General features: G+C 37.1%; 1 protein-coding gene across 1 annotated transcript in view; it reads left to right on the forward strand.

Moving 5' to 3' along the window:
- LOC136019277 (connector enhancer of kinase suppressor of ras 2-like) overlaps positions 1–19,859 on the forward strand; it is a 190,609-nt gene that overhangs the window by 114,525 nt on the left and 56,225 nt on the right. The window contains exons 9-10 of the mRNA XM_065689303.1: positions 1,139–1,207; positions 13,543–13,689. Coding sequence (XP_065545375.1) covers positions 1,139–1,207; positions 13,543–13,689 — 216 coding nt within the window. The remainder of the gene's footprint in view (positions 1–1,138; positions 1,208–13,542; positions 13,690–19,859) is intronic.

Below are 19,859 nucleotides of genomic sequence, written 5' to 3' on the forward strand. Positions count from 1 at the left end.
CTTTGGCATTTTATTCAGACGTAATTGCAGTCATTTTTTTTCCCAGTGGCGATTTAGGGGGTTTTAATATTGTTTCCTCTTGTCTTGTTCCTTTTATTTGTTTATCTTATCTTTTTAATCTCCCTCCACAAAACGGATGGAAATGATGGGTGGAAATGATGGGTGGAATTTTTGGTTGATGAAGACTGTCCAGCTGGAGAGCTCTTGCCTGTTTCCTGGAAGTCTTTATCGGTACGCAGTGAGCTCATGTTTATGAGCTTCGACAAATCGCTTTGAGTTCAGATAAATCTTTTCTTCCTCTGCATTTGACACCTGGCTCTTGTGCTGTGAGCAATTTATATATATAGGCTGTCTCTAAAAGAGATCCAGAAACTGAACTAAGTTTTGGTAATGTATCTCCTTTTCTGTGAGGAAATTCTTCAGCAGTATTAGGGCCACTCCACTTTCTGTAGCTGCAAGTGGCTTTTTTCTTTCTTTTGTTAGGAGTCTGCTTACTTAGGGAACTTTAACTGTCAATCCAAGAGTATTTTGCTTTTGATTCTGCATTAAGATGGGACAGTTTGTCCTCTCCTCTCTCTGACTCTGTATCTAACAAATAGAGTAAATATCCAAGCTTGTCTAAGTCTCCTGGCTGATCTACTTACTTAAGAGCTAACTTCTACAGTGATTTACTTCTCAAGGTGATGTCTCAGCTCTTCAATTATTTCTTGTTATTTTCTCTTAAATTTCAAGTTCTGTCAGTAGCACGCTCTTGTAAGCTACTGTCCAATGCAAGTAAGTTGCCTTGAATTCTCAAGACTCTCCTTCTGGGTATGACTGCTGATCTCCTTCATGCCTTACAGATTTGTCTTAAAGATACTTGTACTCCCCACAGAGAGGTAAAGAAGCTAGAGTAATTCAACCAATCAAAAAAGCTGTTCACCACCCATGGAAGTGGGATTCTAGGTTACTTCATCAAATTGCCATCTGTAACCAATAAAGACATAGTTACTTATAAATATGGGTAATTAATGCTATTTGATAGCAATAATACTCCTTTGTTTTTTTGCCTCCATTGACATTCTTTGTGTTAATTCCTGCTCTTCCTTTCCCTCTCCATGCCCCCCATGTAAAGTCAATTATTGTCTCTTGTCCTTAGTCTCCTGCTGACCAGTGTAAGAAGATCCATGCTGGTGATGAGGTGATCCAGGTCAACCATCAAACTGTGGTAAGTGTTCTGGAAATTCTGTTCTGCAGCCTTTGCCCATTCCCACTGCTAAAAAGGTCATAATTCTTCTTAGAACGTAACTTTGCTAAACTGTATTATTATTTATGTCTCTTAAAATATCATAAGCAATACTTATGCTTCATAAGGCACAAGTTGAGTCAGTAACCAGCCCAGCAGCATTAAGCCAAATTTTTATTTTGAACAGTTGCTGTTCAACATCGTACTCTTATATGAGGAGATCCCAGAATATTTCATTGAAACTCTTAAATTTCTCATTACAGATGAGCCAGCTAGTTTAACTTCTCTTAAACAGGATTTTAGATTCTCTTTAATATAGAATTTGGATTAAAAATGCGGAACTGCTGTAACAGATATATATTCTGAATCTATTGGGGAATAAAACATAAAGACGATTGAAGTGTTGATAGAAATTTGTCAAGATTTTGCTTTTGTGCATTCTTGTTTGATGATTTATTTTTAGGCAGATGAACAGTTAGCAAAACTATTAATCTGTTTAAAATCACGTGTGTATGAGAAGTATATGCTGAGCCTCAGGTATTGCTGTACATAGTTTGCCTACATTTAAATGTGCCTACTATTGCATTTCTTTCACAGCTGTGTTCTGTATTGTGTGCTGTATGCACACAAAACTACATTTCATTTTATGTGGAAATACAGTAATATGTTTCTGCAGCATCCATAGAATTTTATTCTGACTTAAAACACATGTGACTTCACTGAAGAATTAATAATTTCATTTTGAGATTAAATCATTTGTAATTGAGCTCTAAAAGCCTATCAGCCTCATCCAAGGTTGCATGATTTTTTTTTCCTTCCTATTTTGTGATAACATAAACTGCTGCTTTATAAGTCATATTAGTTACAAATCTGGTCATTACTAAAGGGAATGCAGTCACATTTTGTCCCAGTATTATCTTATGTCATGAGGACTGTCCTTTTTGAAAAAATGAAATTGTATGTTGCAGAAGAATGGAAGCACTGTTGATGGGACTACAGGTGAAAGGAACACTTGTATTTATTACTTATTAGGCATGAGTAGCATTGTGACAATGATAAGTTCCTAAACTGCTTACAATTTAGACATTTAACTTCATCTTGCTGAACCCCATCTCCAAACACAGCAGCAGCAAAATTAAGAAATCTTCTTCTGTCTGTCATTTGTGGGAGGTGGAAATATGAAAGTCTAAACTATTAAAATCTTATGATTGGAGAGCAAATATTTTCTCTTTAAAAGAAATATAACTTATTCATTTACACTTTCAATATTCATGCAATGGGCAGCTCTTAACTATATTAGAGAGGTTCTATGAGTTGTCATAGTTACAAGTTGAAATATGCATTAGGCTGGCTTTCTCCATCAAACATACTCTTCAAGTGACAGGCCTGATTTAATCTTTACTCCCAGAAGTGAAATCCCTTTATTCAACTACTCAAGAACTGGTTTTCTGGGCATGAACTCTTTCCATGTGTGTTGTTACAACAGGCCCAAGGTGCATGATACTTGTAATCCCTTTCCAACAGAGGGCATGGTACCAACAGCTGAGCCAAGTGACATAAAGTACCTCTTTCTGAAAAAAACCTCTACTATTAATTATTCATCCTGAAGTCTATAACAAGCAAAGAGATAAATGACAAGCTGTTTCTTTCAGAAATTTATTCTTCTTTTGAAATGGCTGGGAAAATCTCACTCTTGTCTTCACTGTGACTTTGGAAAGTCAGACAGTAATAGCATTTGCATGTTGTGATGATCAATATCATGCTTATCATTACCATTATTTCCATTAGTGCACTAGAATAGTTCAAAGGCAACAGCTCATTAAGTTTCCATGTAATTAATATTTTAATACTAGCAAGACCAGCTCATGAGGTGTAACCCACTGCTTTCATTTTCCCTTCAACTTGTTCTGGAGCTGAAAGAAGTGGAGTGTTTATTTCTCTGCTGTATAATTCTGTTGAATTAATTTCACATGAAGCTTTTAGCATTGCCCTGTGAAGGGACAATTTTTTACGTTTAGTATCCCAAATACTTCTTGGGTTGTAACAAAAATTTTCAAGATAGTTAAAGTATGATTTACAGTATATGTATCTGGTGAAATCCATGGTCTCCAGTCTCAGTTTTCCACAGAGACTCTACTTAAAGCACTAAAAACCTAGGTGACAAAAATATAGGTCGTAGTGTTATTTCTTATTCCTACTTTTACCTGTTTATTGGTAAGGGAGGATCCATGCTTTCATAAAATTTATACACAGGTTAAACTATACAATGTAAAGATTCAGAAATACACTTTCTGCAGATACTTGTATGCTTCAGAGACTCTGCATCCAGCAGATTTTATCTTTGTTGTTCTACCAGAGACATTTTCTTAAGATTTAAGTTTCTGTAGCTCTTTGGTAGTCCATCAAATACAAATCCCATTCAACAGAACGTGTTCTGAAAGAATCTGTTCTGAAGGTGATTAGATATAGTCATTTAGTATTGTCACTGATGAAAATACCGATAAGAGAAAGTATGCATCTCTTTTAATAGATTCCAATCCTATAACTGAATACTGGTATCAATTAATCTGATTTTACTGAACTAGGCCAAACTAGATGAATTCATATTTGCTCATTTAATGAGATCATTTGAGCTTTAAAACAACCTGTGATAAATTGTTGTCGTAGTTAATTATTCTCATTGCTGGGGAAGAAAAAGAAAGTCATTTTAGTTGTAGTCTACGTTTGTCTGGCACAAGCTTCCAGTGTGTATTTTTATCCATTAGATCAGAGAGTGGGTTTCTTATTTAGGTATTTTCAGGATGCAATCAATTTACCTCTTCACACTTTTTTGGTAAGCTAGATAATTTGAGCACTTCTAGTTTGTCATCCTAATGCATGACCTTCCTCAACAACCTCTTCAAATTCCCAACTGTAATACTTTGCATATTTAGCACAGTGTTACAGAGCTCTCCAGTGAAAGCATTCATTCATGGTTAGGGCGGTACTCCTCTGCTAAAATAGTACAAGTGAGACTACATTAATGTAGCCATTACCAACTAGCTGTTTATTCTTCCTTAAAAGTTTGTGTTCATTTTTCATTTATACGTGGGCAAAAATGAAACTGAGACCACTTTTTCTTGGTTTTTCTTTCCTTTAAAACCAAAACTTGTAATTTCAGTTTGATTCTTTCCATCAGGAAGCCCATTTTAACAGAAGAATCTGTGAGAGAACTAAGCTCTTAAACAGGTTTAAGATGTAGACTTGGAAATAGTTGTACTATCCCTGCATTCGAGTGGAGTCAGGGCAGCTAACAGCATTTCTAATCCTGGAAGAACTTCTCTGGGGCTGCACGGCTATACCAGAGGATTAAGTGTGCTGACAGCATCAGTCCCATTGAATTGCTGGATTTGTGGAATTAAGCATTTTGGGATTTATGTGATGAGAACAATTTAGCTGTATGTTTTCCAGATTATTACCTCCAATTAATATAATCATGGAATCATAGAATCATAGAATAATTAGGGTTGGAAAGGACCTTAAGATCATCCAGTTCCAACTCCCCTGCCATGGGCAGGGACATGTCACACTAAACCATGTCACTTAAGGCTCTGTCCAACCTGGCCTTGAACACTGCCAGGGATGGAGCATTCACAACTTCCGCTTTATATAAAGCGTTATCTGCATTGAGTAAGAAATACCAAATAGCCAGGAGGTAGCTATTCTCATACTTTTTTTTTTTTTTTTTTCTGAAACAATGTATATTAACAAATATATTAAAAATATTAACAATCAAAGACACTTGCTTTTCTTTTCAAATAACTTTTCAGTGTAGTTGAGAGTTAGAAAAAAATAAGGAAAAGAGTTCAGAGTGTATCAAAGGAAAGCAGCTTACAAATTACACAATGCAACAATTGCAAGAGTTAGAAATAAAAGACTTAAAATGTGGAATCTGGTCTGACCAAGAAACACTCTGTAATACAATTAAAAAGATCAAAGAAAAAATAATAGTACTTTAAGTAAGAAATTAATTAAATCGGGCGATTCACCACTGGCTGTTAAGATCATTTAATCATGATCCAATTTCCTTATTTGCTTTTCTGCTTCTTGTTCTTGCTTATTTTTAATAGAATAGCATAAGAAACTTTAAAAATAAGTTATACATTCCAAATTACTGCCGTACTAACTCTTTATTTTCTCCCTACAGTAACAACAGCAGTAGTTCTGCCTTTTGTAGATTTTTTGCTTTTTCTCTCATAAAATTCTACAGAAGTGCTGAAGATGCCACTGTACATTTCTTTGTTTGCAAAATTAATAATGACACTTTAGGTTCTGTGGATGCTGTATTTTCTGCTGCTTAGTTGAAATAGTGAATTTCATGGTTTTTTTTAAGATAAATTTATACACAGAACATAACTCTTTAATCAGAGAATTGGGACTGTAATGCAGTTAAAATAGGTTAAAATTAAAGCTAAGATAGTCACTAGCCAAGAAATACTTGTTTCAATTTTCCATAACATGGATAGTGTTGAGCATAGAACAAAGAGAAGAAAACCAGTCATAACAAATATATAGGCATATGTATACTCACAATGAAAGCAAAGTTGGATAATTTAATGCAAAATCATCTACATCTCAGTTTATTGAAGATACTGAAGCTTTCTATTGCAAGTCCCTAAGCACAGATTTTTTTAATGAACAGTCTGCTTTAGGATAATATTGTATGCTGTCAACACTTCACAAGATTTTTAGGTAGCTTAGAGAGGAAAGGATAACTAAAGACATGAAGGAAAATGTATGTGAAGTGAAATGCGGCATCAGTTCATGAAAATTAAATAGTGCTAATGTTCCACCTTTGACAATTTTTAAGACATAAGAAATATTGCAGATCCAAAAAAGTACTGATCTAGCTGCGTGACCATCCGTAAAAAATCTGATCTACTTCGGTATAGAAAAGTGTTTGATAACCTGGGGAAAGCTGACTTGAATTTTTCTTCTTTCTTTTTTTTTTTTTAAGATCAGAATTTGAAGGTCATTTAATAGGACAGAGAGCAATAATAATAGTTTTAGTAATGCCTGTTGAAAGCTTGATGTTACTCAGGAGCAACTGGCAAGACTCCAGAAGTCAGAATGTAGTAATTAATCCCAAATCAGCTGAGCGCCATAGAGGTGATGTGACTGAAAATGGTAAGATGAACTTGGAAGTTCAGGAAGAGGTTTCCAGGAGAAACAGTTTTAATGCCATTGTCTTGACAATGGTAATATCTTGTCTGAAATACTGTGTGATGTTCAGGTCATTTATAGTCATTGAAAGTGTGAAGTTAAATATGAACATTAAAAAAATTAATGGGTGAAAAAGAAAATGTATCCGCTGTCTCATATGAAAATAATTTTTTTAAAGATTTCAGTTCAGTTAACCCAGCAGCAAAGTCTGAGACAGAATTCCTCTTTCTTTACAGAGGCTATAAAGACCAGAAAGAGAACTCACTCTTTCAGGTATAAACCAATCTTGTGTCACAACAAGTGTTCATACAAATACCTGTAAATCCATAAATTCAAAGAGGGCTGACAACGATTGTGGTGTAATCATTTCCATCAGTTCTTCTATTATAGTTGCCTGCAGGTATGCAGAAGAGTAAACAAATGGATGTAGTAGCCTAGAAGGGCTCTTCTGGTTTTAACACCTTTGCTTTGCTGTGTAACATGTTTCTTACGTTATCTTAAAATAGCTGGGTGTATTTTTTAACTAATGGACTTGCAATTTCATACTTGATAAGGTTATTCTTTGGAATTATATATGCTACGGTTTCAGTACTTAAGGGGAGCTTATAAGAAAGATGGAGACAGACTGCATAGCAGTGCCCATTTTGTTAGGACAAGGGGCAATGGATTTAAATTAGAAGATGGGAGATTCACACTGGCTATAGGGAAAAATTTTTTATGATGAGGGTGTTGAGGCACTGGCACAGAGAGGTGGTGGATGTGCCATCCATGGAAACATTCAATGCCCGCCTGGATGGGGCTCTGAGCAACCTGATCCAGTTGAAGATGTCTCTGCATATTGAAGGGGAGTTGGACCACATGACCTTTAAAGGTTCTTTCCAACCCAAACTGTTCCATGATTCTAAATACGTGATCAGCAGACTAATGCGCTTTCATACTGTTCATTGTCAGATTACATACTTGAAGTGTGTCGGAAGCCCTGGCACAGTGAAATAATTTCAGTACTAATTTATTTGCACTAAGGTATCTATTGAATTAATAGCCTCGGTATATGTTTGCTGAATTGTAAATATGAGTCTTACTGAGAGCTCATTTTAGATGGAGGTAAACCTCTAAATGTAGTGCCAGGTCACACCATATGTCTTTCAACATGATGTGTGTTGTGAAATACAAGTAGGAAAAGGAATGACAAAATATGTCATAAGAATTACAACTTCTTCCCCCAAAAGATGTCGTTCTGTTTCCAAACGCATTGTCACATGTTACTTATTCTCAGGTTTCTGCCTTTTAAAAAGGCTTAGTAATGCATGACTTCAGTAGCAGATACTCCATCTTCTTGTAATCTTGCAGTATTTCTCCGTTAGTTAATGAAAGCTACTATGCAAAATAGCTGAAGAACATTTGGGTTTCCATCATCAAATATTGTTTGCAACAGTGAGGATATTAAGGAGTGAATTAACTACAGGTGTTAATAATGAGCTTCCCATTCAGTGACAGAAAGTAGTCTTCTGATCTTCTTGCACATTTTTGTCTAATAATAATTTCTGATTTCCATGTTAATCAAGCCAATTCCCTAATGAGGCAAAAGTGAATTGTAGACTTAAAATAAGAAAGGATAGTCTATTTCCTTAACAAAAACTTGAGTTTACACAAGCCATTTCTTTCTTTTTTTTAATGTAAATATGAAGAGGGGTCATACTCTTGGGGTTCAAGTAAGTATCCAGATGGCTTTGGTTATGTATTTGAAGAGCCTTAAGGGGAAACATCTGTCCTGGTTCGTGTAAGGGTTACTGCAGTTAAAGCAGAATTACTTGCTTTCAGGTGGTGTGCAATATAGTATGTTGTAAATTTTTAGAAAGAATTCTGTCCAATTGATTTTGAGATTAAATGCCTAACAAGGGAAGTCTTAAATTCCTGTTTAGTTATAGCTCTAGATCCTAGGTAACGTTAAAGCTGGTATATGATGCAGTGAGTAGAATACGCATAAGTTTCACAAGCAAAGTGTAACATACCTTTCTTCTGTGAGGTGCAGTATGTATTTTTGTATTTCTTGTGACTTTTTCATTCTTGAGAGCCATGATAGATGCTTGTGGTTTGATAAGGCAGTGAAGGAACTGTGGAACTGTGCTTCTGCTTTATTCCCAGAATTTTCAGAGAAAGGAATACAGGTATTCTATCCACTATGCACTCCTATTTCCATTATTTGAGCTGTGTCTTCTACATTTGTACCATAACAAGCGTATAATGTGTTTGGAAGAAATTGATATGGAGGTCATTAACTGTTGTGGTGGTTTTGACTGCTGGAATCCTTTGATAAGCACCAGCATGTTCAACAGTCCAGCTTGTTTTTCAGTTCCTTCTAACAGACAAAGCTATCACTCACTTAAAGCCTATGAAGTCATCCACAAACTCACCAGTTTGTGTTTTCTTCAGTCTTTTTTTGTGTGTCTGTAGCGTTAAGGATTTTTTGTATTACTTTGGTTTTTATACCCATCATCATTAAGTCATCGCTGGGCAGATAGCCTTTATTTTAAAAGAGGAGAAAAGGTGCTTGTCCAGCATGAATAGGTTTTGGATTTATAAAAATGCCAAAATCCCTATTGCTGGTAGCGTGCATTCCAAATCCAATCCATCCATATCTACATGAGAAGGAACAAAGTCACTATATGGAGACTCTAAAGAAGATATTGGAGAACTAGGAAACAAACTAGTTCATTGTCAGCTAATGAAAGTTAGTTGTATTTTTCTAAGCATATTAATTATGCAGTCCCAGCTACAAAATTATCAGGTTTAAGTATGCAAAATTACTACATGACTGTGGACATTTAAATCATTATACTTCTATGGTGAAGAAATCTAGCATTGTAGGGAATAATATTTTTGGAACCATTATTTTTTTAACTTACTATATTTTACAGTTTCCACTAATTCTCTAGCTTGTGCCATCAATGAGGAAACTAACAAATCCTTTAATTTAGAAAGTAGTACACGTTTTTTCCCCTGGAGTCCTTCTTTCCACACTGAGGATGTACAAACCAGCAAAAAATATTGATAAGAGCAATTTTAAGTATAAACCACCAAAATCTTAAGCTTCTGCCTGGCTCTTACCATTTAGAATCATAGAATCATAGAATAGTTAGGGTTGGAAAGGACCTCAAGATCGCCCAGTTCCAACATGCCCTGCCATGGACAGGGACACCTCACACTAAACCATCCCACCCAAGGCTTCATCCAACCTGGCCTTGAACACTGACAGGAATGGAGCACTCACAACCCCCCTGGGCAACCGATTCCAGTGCCTCACCACCCTAACAGGAAAGAATTTCCTCCTTATATCCAATCTAAACTTCCCCTGTTTAAGTTTTAACCCGTTACCCCTTGCATTCTTCAAGGTTTCTTCCATATTCAGAATCTAAATTAACAAATCAAATCTGAAGTTAAAAATCGGTTGTTTTGAGCTATTAAGTATCTACAAACTCAGTGTGTATCATTGTAGTAGCAATTCTTATTGGCGGCACCTGACTGAATTTTTATGTTGAGTTATGAAGTAAGACTGCAGTAGGCATGTGGCTTTATGCATTCTAGGTGTTGTAGATCATAAAAAGATCAAAACTAGTGCAATGTATTTCAATATGCAAATATGTTTAGCAGAGAACAGTGCATCATGACTACAGCTTTACTGTGCTGTGCAAATAGGACATAATAATGTTCTGAATTTGTTGGTTTGAATGTAATGGGTATCATAATTGCTCTTATTTAATTTATTTAGGAAAATACAGAAGGTATCACATTAGTCTTTTTCCTTCATTAGTCTAATTTTAATGTTAACTTTTATTACTGAAAGAAATATCTTAACCCATATTGTAGAATCTGATTCACTGAAATCTTACAGGAGCAAAAAGCCCTTTTGCTGAATATATCTTAGAGCAGCTAGGAGCTAGTAATTGCTATTAGAAACTGATTCTTTAAGAATAAATGTCAAAATCTGTCTCAGGGACTGGTTTTAAAGCAGGATTTTTAATTCACTGTAATGACTTCTATTTTTTCAAAGATATTTTTAGTAATATGATTTATAATAACATGTCCAAACTCCTAAGAGCATTTTATCATCGCCTAGTAGTAATGACTGCAGACTGTTCTCTAATAGATCTTGGTATTTAATGGTTTTGTCATTAAGGTTCTTATTGGAATAATTTATCATTAACTTAATTATTTATCATTCTTTTCTAAAAGAATCTCATGGAACTCTGAAGATTTCCGCATTCTTACAATTACATCAAAAAATTACATCAATCTTATAAAAATCAAAAATAGTTCATTTTTAATTCTATAATTGAGTAAGATAGATAGATATAGCCTCTGCCATTTTATAAACAAAGCACAAACTAGAAGAGTTTATTTGGAATGCAGGTTGACAAGTAGCTTGGCTGTGGCCTGCTTGTAATTACAACTATTTTCTGGGTTCCTGTGGCCAGTGCATTTTTAGAAAGTTTTCAATCAAACAGCAACATTAAAAATAGTATATTAAAAAAAAAAAATAAAGAAAAGCTAATAAAATCCCTTGTAGAATTACAGCGTATACTGCAGCTCTTTCTGAGCCAAATGTTCCTGCTGGGGAGCCTGACTTTGGCCCACTGTGGAGACAGGCTAGAACTTTATAGTTTATATCTTAGCTTCTCTTCAGCCCTTATAAGAGGATTTTAATTTAAATCTCTCCAAGGTTACCTTTATTATTTTCCTTCCACCCTTGTGTGTAATTAGGTATTATCTTCCTCTAAGATGAAGTCATTACAAACTATCCCTGTTACAGCATGGTGATATATGCTGACTTCTCTGATTCTGAGCACCTAAATCTTTTTCTTTTTTCTTTTTATCTTCCCATGTTTTTTGATAGCAGTGTGAATACACACTTAGGCCAGAAGGGCAAGTCTGATTAAAATGTTATAGTGAAGTTCCACACACAGGTCAAACATAGCTAAAAAGCCTAGCAAATACAACTGCACTTAATGCTTGCACAATGCAAGAGCAATACAACAGCAGTACAGTTACTGCTCTTGTATTCCCTAAGGTTTTCATTCTTAAATGTTCACTCTCAGGCTGCTTCAGTTTGGCCTCGCGTAAGGTTGTGTTTGGAGAAGAGCTGTACGAACCCAGCATTCCAATTCCTATTTGTCACAGGTCTGCTTGACACTAGGCTTAAGACTTGTGATAGTTATAACATTTATGACAGGTCTTTACTGTGGTCATTTATTACTGCTGTAAAAATCTGCCATGTTTGGAACAGAAAACGGAGGTAAGAGTTTTATACAGGCACTTTTAGAGGTGCTGGGGGCTCAGGTTTTCTGTGAAAGAGATTGGTTTTTGAAAAAACATCCTGTGTGTAGTGCTCTGTTTAGCAGAACAGTGCGTAGAGAATACCAGTCTTCAAATTAACACCTGACTCAAGTCATGTTTGATAAAGGATGCAATATTTAAAAGGGTAAGTGAAGAGTCTATCCTGCACCTATTCATTTTCCTTCCTGGCAAATCTGGGAATCACGTATGAACTGGAGAAGATGTGAATAGGTAAAGCTAGGAATATTCTCCAAAACCTCCCTTTAAACATATATGCCTTACTGTTTCCCAGAGCTGAATGTGAACCAGTAATGTAATTGTCACCTGCAAGTGGTTACTCTTTCCAGTAATTCCTTTCTAGGTAGGCTTGATCTTGTAATTTGAGTTGCTTCAGCAAGATCCTTTGTGTACTGCCTGAAAATAACAAGATGAGAGTAAATGGAGGCAATAGCTGGGCACCCAGAGCTAAGATTAGGCATGAGTAACTAAGAGTCTGCTTTAGACATCATACTATTTTCTGGTTGCCAGTGGAAGATCAGGTCACAAGTATATTGACCAAAAATACAAGCTTTAGAAGTGAATGTTAGCAAATCCTACAAGCGTTGCAATGTATTTGTCTATCATTACTAATTTGGGTCTTGCAAAGGATTTTTTTTTTTTTTTAGACTGTAATATTAAAGAAACTTCCTGTTACTCAGGAAATTGTGTAAATCAACTTTAATGATAATTCCCTGTGGAGTGCTAAGCAGTAGGATTTTCTCATTTTATTCATAGAGAACAAACTAATGCATCAGTTGCATATAGGAAGGGCAAAAGGACTGCTGAGTGAAGCCAAATTTATCCTCTTTTTTCAACTAGTACAATTGCAGTAATTTCAGTGCCATAACATGGCAGATTGGCTGAGGTTTGGAAAAAAGTGAATTTTTCCTAATTTCACTTTCAGTTCTGAATTTACATCTCTGACTCGTTTGATACACTTTTTGTCGCTGTTTTCCGGTTCTCATGTGCCTGGGGAAATATGGATAGAAATTCAGCAGCACTTAAATGTGTAAGAAAGTACTTTTATCATGAGCATATTGTACTGGCATTTACATTATCTTTCAGTTTTAAAATCTCTTCAGCTGTTCAGGATAACATATTGTAAACATTTATTTTTAAAAAATCCATAAAAATACATTTTCTGTGTTCACCTATAAACAGTTCACAGTAAATTCATATTTAAATATTCAAGAAAGTTAAGAAATGTCTCTAAGTAGCTTTTTGTTAGCAGCAAATATGAAATCCTTCCAGTACTAGTGATCTCCTTTCTTTATGGCTTTGTTTACAACTTACAGGAACTTGAATTACTCAGCTCTGTCCAGGGGTCAATAGATAAATCAAGAAAATGATCATTCCTCTTCAGTTAGGATCTTAAAGCTGTTACATATATGTTACATATATTGCTATAGCATAGTTTGTCTTCCTCCTCAGCAGTGAGTGTTTCAAGGACTGTTTCAGTATCCAGGCTGAAATTATTTCATGACTCCTAGTCCTCCTCATTTGATGTAAAATGTACAATGATCTCACAGATTATTAAGAAGGAAACAGTGTTCATTGTGAGAAACTAAAAAAAAAAAAAAATACAGTTTCAGCAGCATCATTTCAGTCCAACAGTAGTCAGACAGTTTATAAAAACTGCTTATGTCTGCAGAGCTGTAATAGACCTTTTTTGGTTAATAGAAGACTTTCTTCACATTTAAACAACAAAGCTTACAAAATTCAATTATGGAATTTATCCTTAGGTTGGCTGGCAGTTAAAGAACCTAGTAAATGCATTGTGGGAAGACCCAAATGGAGTGATTTTAACCTTGAAAAAACGTCCTCAGAATACCCTGGTTTCTGCTCCTGCCCTTCTGAAGAATGTGAGGTGGAAGCCTCTTGCACTTCAGGTAAGAAGGCTGCTGCAATGTTCGTGTCATGGTAAAACCTTTACTCAAAAGAAAACACTAGAATTTTTCCTTCCAGTGAAAGGGACAGGAGCCTCTAAAAAGTCCTGAATTCCTTCAAAGTAGGTGCTGAGATATGTATGTGTGTCAATACCACATGTGTCAATAAGGTTGTTTTGTTGGGAGCCACAGGAATTCACAAAAGGAGAGAATGTTTGCAGACAATGTTACTGAAGAAGAAGGCTGCCTAACGTTCTGTAGCTTGCTTTGGCTGGCAGAGGCAATATTTCTCTCCGTTTCCATTATTTCACAGTCTGTCAAAAATACTTGTTTGTAATCAGGTGTGTCAGACCTTTTAAATGTCAGGAAAAGTCTGCTTCTGTTCCACATCTCTCAAGTTTGAGTTTTTGCTTATAGAACCTCTAATATTTTTTGCATGCTTCTTCCTTGAAAACCTGTTATCAAAAGAATCAACTGTGAAGATCACAGCTGGTTCTTCCTACAGCATCAACATGTAGGAGAAACTGGTTCACCATAAAAAGACTGAACTCAAAATGTCATTAAAGGAAAGTTTTTGAGTAAGTTAGTAAGTGCGCATGTTTAATACTGTGCAACATTCTGTAATAACTTTATGCACTTTCAGAAGGAGGGAGCTTCAGAGTGGCTTTGTTTGGATCACATAATGCATGAAAGTGTTTCTGAATAATTTTTCAATTAATGAAACAGAGCAAACCCTTCAAGCTTAACCAGGCAAATTTCCTTCCTGCCTGGCACTTCCTGAATTTTTCATTACTCAAAGTGCCTAAATCCTATACAGCGGCTTCACTCAATGAGTCTGTGTAATCCTTGCAGGGCAGGAGTGCTGAAACTTGGATTAAGTGCCATCTTTTCTTTCTCTGTGGCTACCTCTGGGGGAGAGGAAAAGGGCATGGTGACACCCAGAGGAGAATCAGGACGGTTCAGGTTTTTCTGTCACAAGGGTGCAAGAAAGACACTCTTTGCTCTAACAACATGCTCATGAATCTACTTCTGTCCTGGGTTCAGCAGTAGCAGTCATTTTTCTCCTTCTGAGTAGCTGGTGCAGCGCTGTGATTTTGACTTTCAGCCTGGGAACAACGCTGATAACACCAATGTTTTTAGTTGTTGCTCAGTAATGTTTACTCTGACCAGGGACTTTCTGAGCCTTGTGCTCTGCCAGGGAGGAGGGGAAGCCGGGAGGAAGCAGAGACAGGACACGTGACCCAAACTAGCCAAAGAGGTATTCCATACCACAGCACGTCATGCCCGGGATGTAAAACTGGGGGCAGTTACCCGGAAGGGCTAGATCACTGCTCAAGTCGGGCTGGGTACTGGTCGGCGGGTGGTGAGCGGTTGTATTCTCTTCCCTTGTTATTTCCCTTATCATTATTATCACTGGCGGTAGCAGCAGTGATTTGTGTTATACCTTAGTTACTGGGCTGCTCTTATCTCAGCCCATGCGAGTTGCATTCTTTCGATTCTCCTTCCCATCCCTCTGTGAGCTGGGGGGGAGGAAGGAGGGGGAGAGTGAGCAAGCGGCTGCGTGGGTTGCCGGCTGGGCTTAAACCACGACAGTTTTTTGTGGCACCCAACGTGGGGCACAAAGGGTTGAGATAACGACATATCTGACCAGAGTGTGTCTAATCGCATTTGTGATATAAGCATTTATTGTTTCAGATTAATAGTCACTCATCACAATGCTGATTTATTGGCTTTCAAAGTTGTTGCTCTTGATCTCAGAGTTTCAGCATATCGTACCTTAGTTACAGCAGGTATTTGCTGGTTTAGTGTTTATCGGCTGGGGGGCTTGGGCTAAGGTTCTTGTTTCACTGTACTTTATCATAGACTCATTGATCATGAAACTGATCTGGCTTGCGTTCCCAGTGTGGTCACCACCTCTATACTTTGGGAGGTATATAATAGAAGTATTTTGCAATTACACATCTTTTTTCCCCTCCTTGGGTGGTCAAACTATGAAGGAGACATTCTCTTCTGTTCCTAGCTCCCCCCCCCCCCCCCCCCCCGATTATTTACAGCATTATTTGAGAGTTCTGAAGGGTTTGAATGGCCTTTGTGTACCCTTGAGACCTGCCTGCTGATTGTGATGGGGATCAGCATGTTGGCACACATACAGAGTGTGGTTTACCCACAACCATTTCATCTGATCTCAAGAGTTAAGTAGAGTCCAGTTTGGGTCTTGTCTAGGGTTAGACGACAATATAGGAGGACCAAGAGGTTTTCCCCGAGGCTGGACAGTCATGAGTGGCAGGGTGTATGGGACAGTATGGGGAAGTATCTAGGCAAGTGGGTCCCTCCAGTGCTTTGGAACTTCACCATGGAACAAGTGAAAAATACAGAAAAATTAGTAAAACACTCAAATGAGGTGTGTTGTCATGCTGGTCATACCAGAGAGGGACAAATCATGGCAATGTACTGGGGCTTGGCCTATGCTTACATAGCCCTGCTCAACACTATTCAGGACCTTCAAAGTGAAAAAAATGTCTCCAGATCCAATAGCAAAGCAACAGACAATGCAGCTACTCCAGCTCCAAATACAGCAGCTACACCAACCCTAGTGTCAAGTACAGCAGCTCCTCAGACTCTGACTGCAACAGATAACGCAGCTACTCCAGATCCAAGCACAGCAGCTACACCAACCCCAGCAACAAGTACAGTAGCTACTCAGACTCTCTCTACAACAGACAATGCAGCTAATCCAATTCCAAGCACAGCAGCTACACCAGCCCCAGCGACAAGTACAGCAGCTACCCAAACCCGAACAACAGATACTGCAGCCACTCCAACCACAGTGATAATCACTGCAGCTAAACCAGAGGACCAATTTGTGCCAATACTGGTTGCCCCTGTACGCAAGAGGAAAAGCAAAAAAGAGGTGAGAAGGATGAAGAAATGTGAAGAAACAGTGCACTTAATACACGGGACAGCATCTGATCAGAGTGATTATTATGTGAATCAGAGGAAGAAGAAGAAGAAGAGGTGACTTCTCGACCCCAGACCTCAACTGAGCCATGGAATACGTGAAAAGATTTTACCCGTCAAGCAGGGGAGCACATCATCACCATGGTCTTGTCTGTCCCCAAATGCCCTTGCTCATGAGGCAGGGCCACCAGTTCGGTGCAGACCAGCTCAGGCACCACCCAGACTGGGAAGTCTGCCACCTCCCTCCTTGCCGGGACCAGACCAGAGACATCTTTCCACACCTTGCACCCTTTAGGGTGTTTAGAAAAGCCTTCCACTTTCACTGTCAGAATCTGCGCCATGATTTTACACAGCCACTTAGGATCTACAAAATATAGATCTCTCAGCTGCAGTGCTGTGTCTTGAAAATAGAGGCATACACCTGATTCATTCAGAAAGTGAATTGCATGAGGGAGTTCATTTTCATCCAGTTGTAACTGGCTTTCTTATACCAGCTCCAGTAAGCGTTTCTAATAAATCACAGGAAATTCAATTGAGACATTTTTACTTTCCAGCAACATTCTCTTCTCCAGCTCCAGGTAGCTGTCAGGAATTAGCTGACCAACCACTGGTTGATCTCTGATCTTGAAGTGAAGACTCTCCTTTATTATGATTTTCCGAAATCTGATTCTTCAGTAGCATTCACAAAGTGATAATCTTGGATTGCTGGGAAGCCTCGCTTATTCAACAGTTCTCTAGTAATTTTACTCATGCAGGCCTTACGTTGCATTTCATCAGAAGCTTAAAGTACTGTGACATGTAGATCTTAGGAAACTTGCTCTTCTTTAAAGGGAATTTTTCCACATCTGAATGCTTTGCAATTCCTTTAACTTCATATGAAGCCTCCAGGGGCAGCAAAATGGAAATTGCATTTGCAACAGGGTTTCTGTAGAGATCCTCTCTTTATTAAAGAATCATCATTCACAAGCAGCACTAGTTCTGGAAGTTTTGCCAGTGTGAAAACAATGTGTACTGTATACATGGCATTTCCCATGAAACATGCTGACCTTTATTGTGGTGGCCAGATAAGAGAAAGTACACTAAGCTATTTTTGTGTAATTATCTGTGATGTGTCCTCTCCTGATGACCCAGAACACAGGAGCCCATGAGGATAAAGGGTGCTTTAAGTTTCACATCACTAGAATATGTTTTTTTCTGAATTGGAGAACAATGCATTGAGGAATTGAAATAAAAAAATACATAGTTTTGGAGAATCCAAAAAACATTGCCAGTGATACTTCTTAACAGTAGATTTGGTAATATGTTGAAAACCAACTTTGGGTCATCTTGAGCATCTTTAGGTCTTCTTTAGTCTTCGCGCCACAGAGGCAGGCTCCAGTATCAGGACCTGGATATATTTCAAGATACAAATTTTGCTTTCGCCTGGTTTCCGCAGGTCTCACCTGGATCTGGTATTATTTGTTATTGTCATTAATGACTTGGAACTAGCATGATTAAATTTCAAGATGATACTAGAGCTTGTGTTTCCTGGACAGCTGACATAACAGCTTGATGCTGCTGGAAAACAATGATCTCACTTCCCTCTCCCTGTTCTTGGCGGCAGAATGTCCTCGCCTTTGTTTGACTTTGGCATTTTTTAGACTCTGTAGATCAGTTTAATTTGTTGAATTTGTAGGAACGCTTCTGGGTTTATTTATTTGTTTTTCTGGAGTTTTCTATCATTAATGGATTAAATTGGTTCTCACAGAGCAGGCACTGTCTGAGGCTGTTGACAGAAATAAGCAGGATACATTCCGCATAGGCAGAAGGTTTTATACTTACAAAAAAAGTAAGCAGCTGTATGAATGTAGGAGATGGAATGACCAGTTTAAGCAACAATCTATAGAAAAAGAGGCGAGAAATAGTATTTCATAACTCCATTTAGTATGCAGTGGGAATTTTTAAGAAAATGGTGTTGTGTTTTCTATTCTTGCTTAAGGCACTCACAGGTGTTACTGGTATTTTTTCCACAATAATTACGTTTAAAATTATACCACACAGTTAATTTATGAATTATTAATGATACACAATCTATGCATCCTTATAAAATTTATTTCTTGGTGTCATAGTATTCCTTTGCTGCATATAGTTTCCCTTGATGCTTAATTAACAACCAGAATGTTAACATGCTGAAGTTTGGTGCTAAAATTATCTTTCAGTAAGGCATGTCAGTAGATACCATTTTCTCCTTTTCCCTCTAGTTGGCATTATGTGATATTAGGAGACTCTTTTAATTTTAAAGCTCTCTGATTACCTTCCCACTCAATATAAAATGGTTCTTCCATCTGCAATGACAAATAGTGCTCTGTTTTCTATAAAAGTGAGCACACCAGCCACTTCAATCAAAAAAATACGACATTTATTGCATTTTTTCTTTTTATTTGCAGAATTTTTCAAATTGGATTACAACTACTTGATCCAGATTATTGCACTTCTTATTATTTGAGATATAGAATCTGTCAGCTGGTATGACTAGTAAAGCTTATGTCAACAGTGACAATTTATCTTGCGTATTAGAAATGTATGTTGTTTTCTGCATCTTTATAAGTACCTTCAGAATGATTCTAGCTAAACAGCTCATTTCAGATTTTGAAAACCATACAAATTTGGAGAGTTCTTTCTTTGTACAAAGATAAATTCTACAGCATTATGAGAACAGATGCTTGTAGAGTGAAAAAAGGAAAATAGCAGGTTTGGTGTATACCACTCAACTCAGTTTCCAGTTCATAGTTCAGGTACTGTACCCTTATAGAATTGCTTAGATGAATTCTGAAATTATGTGCTGCCCATATACTTTATTATCTCAGTGAGAAAAAAAACTGCAAGGAGAATCTTGTAGCATAAAGAAAATGCAGCAAGTAATAAAGTTGTGTCCTGTTCTCTAAATGTCTTGTTTCAGAAGAGATGCTGAACCATCATTTCCTTTTCATCATAATGTCACTAATGCTTTTATTGACTTCTGTCATAATAATAAATATTTCATTGTATTCTCTTGCTCTGAAGACAAAAATTATCATTTACACATAAAAAAACCCAATAAAGTATATTATTTCAAATTTCAAAATCCACAAGACTTGAAAGAACCATGAACATACCTGCAATCTTACAGAACAACTATACCAACTTACCAGTATGCAGGAAATGCTCCACAATATTGAGAGTTCTGTTTCTTATTG

The sequence above is a fragment of the Lathamus discolor genome, chromosome 9, assembly GCF_037157495.1.
Source record: "Lathamus discolor isolate bLatDis1 chromosome 9, bLatDis1.hap1, whole genome shotgun sequence".
In the NCBI taxonomy this organism is placed as follows: domain Eukaryota; kingdom Metazoa; phylum Chordata; class Aves; order Psittaciformes; family Psittacidae; genus Lathamus; species Lathamus discolor.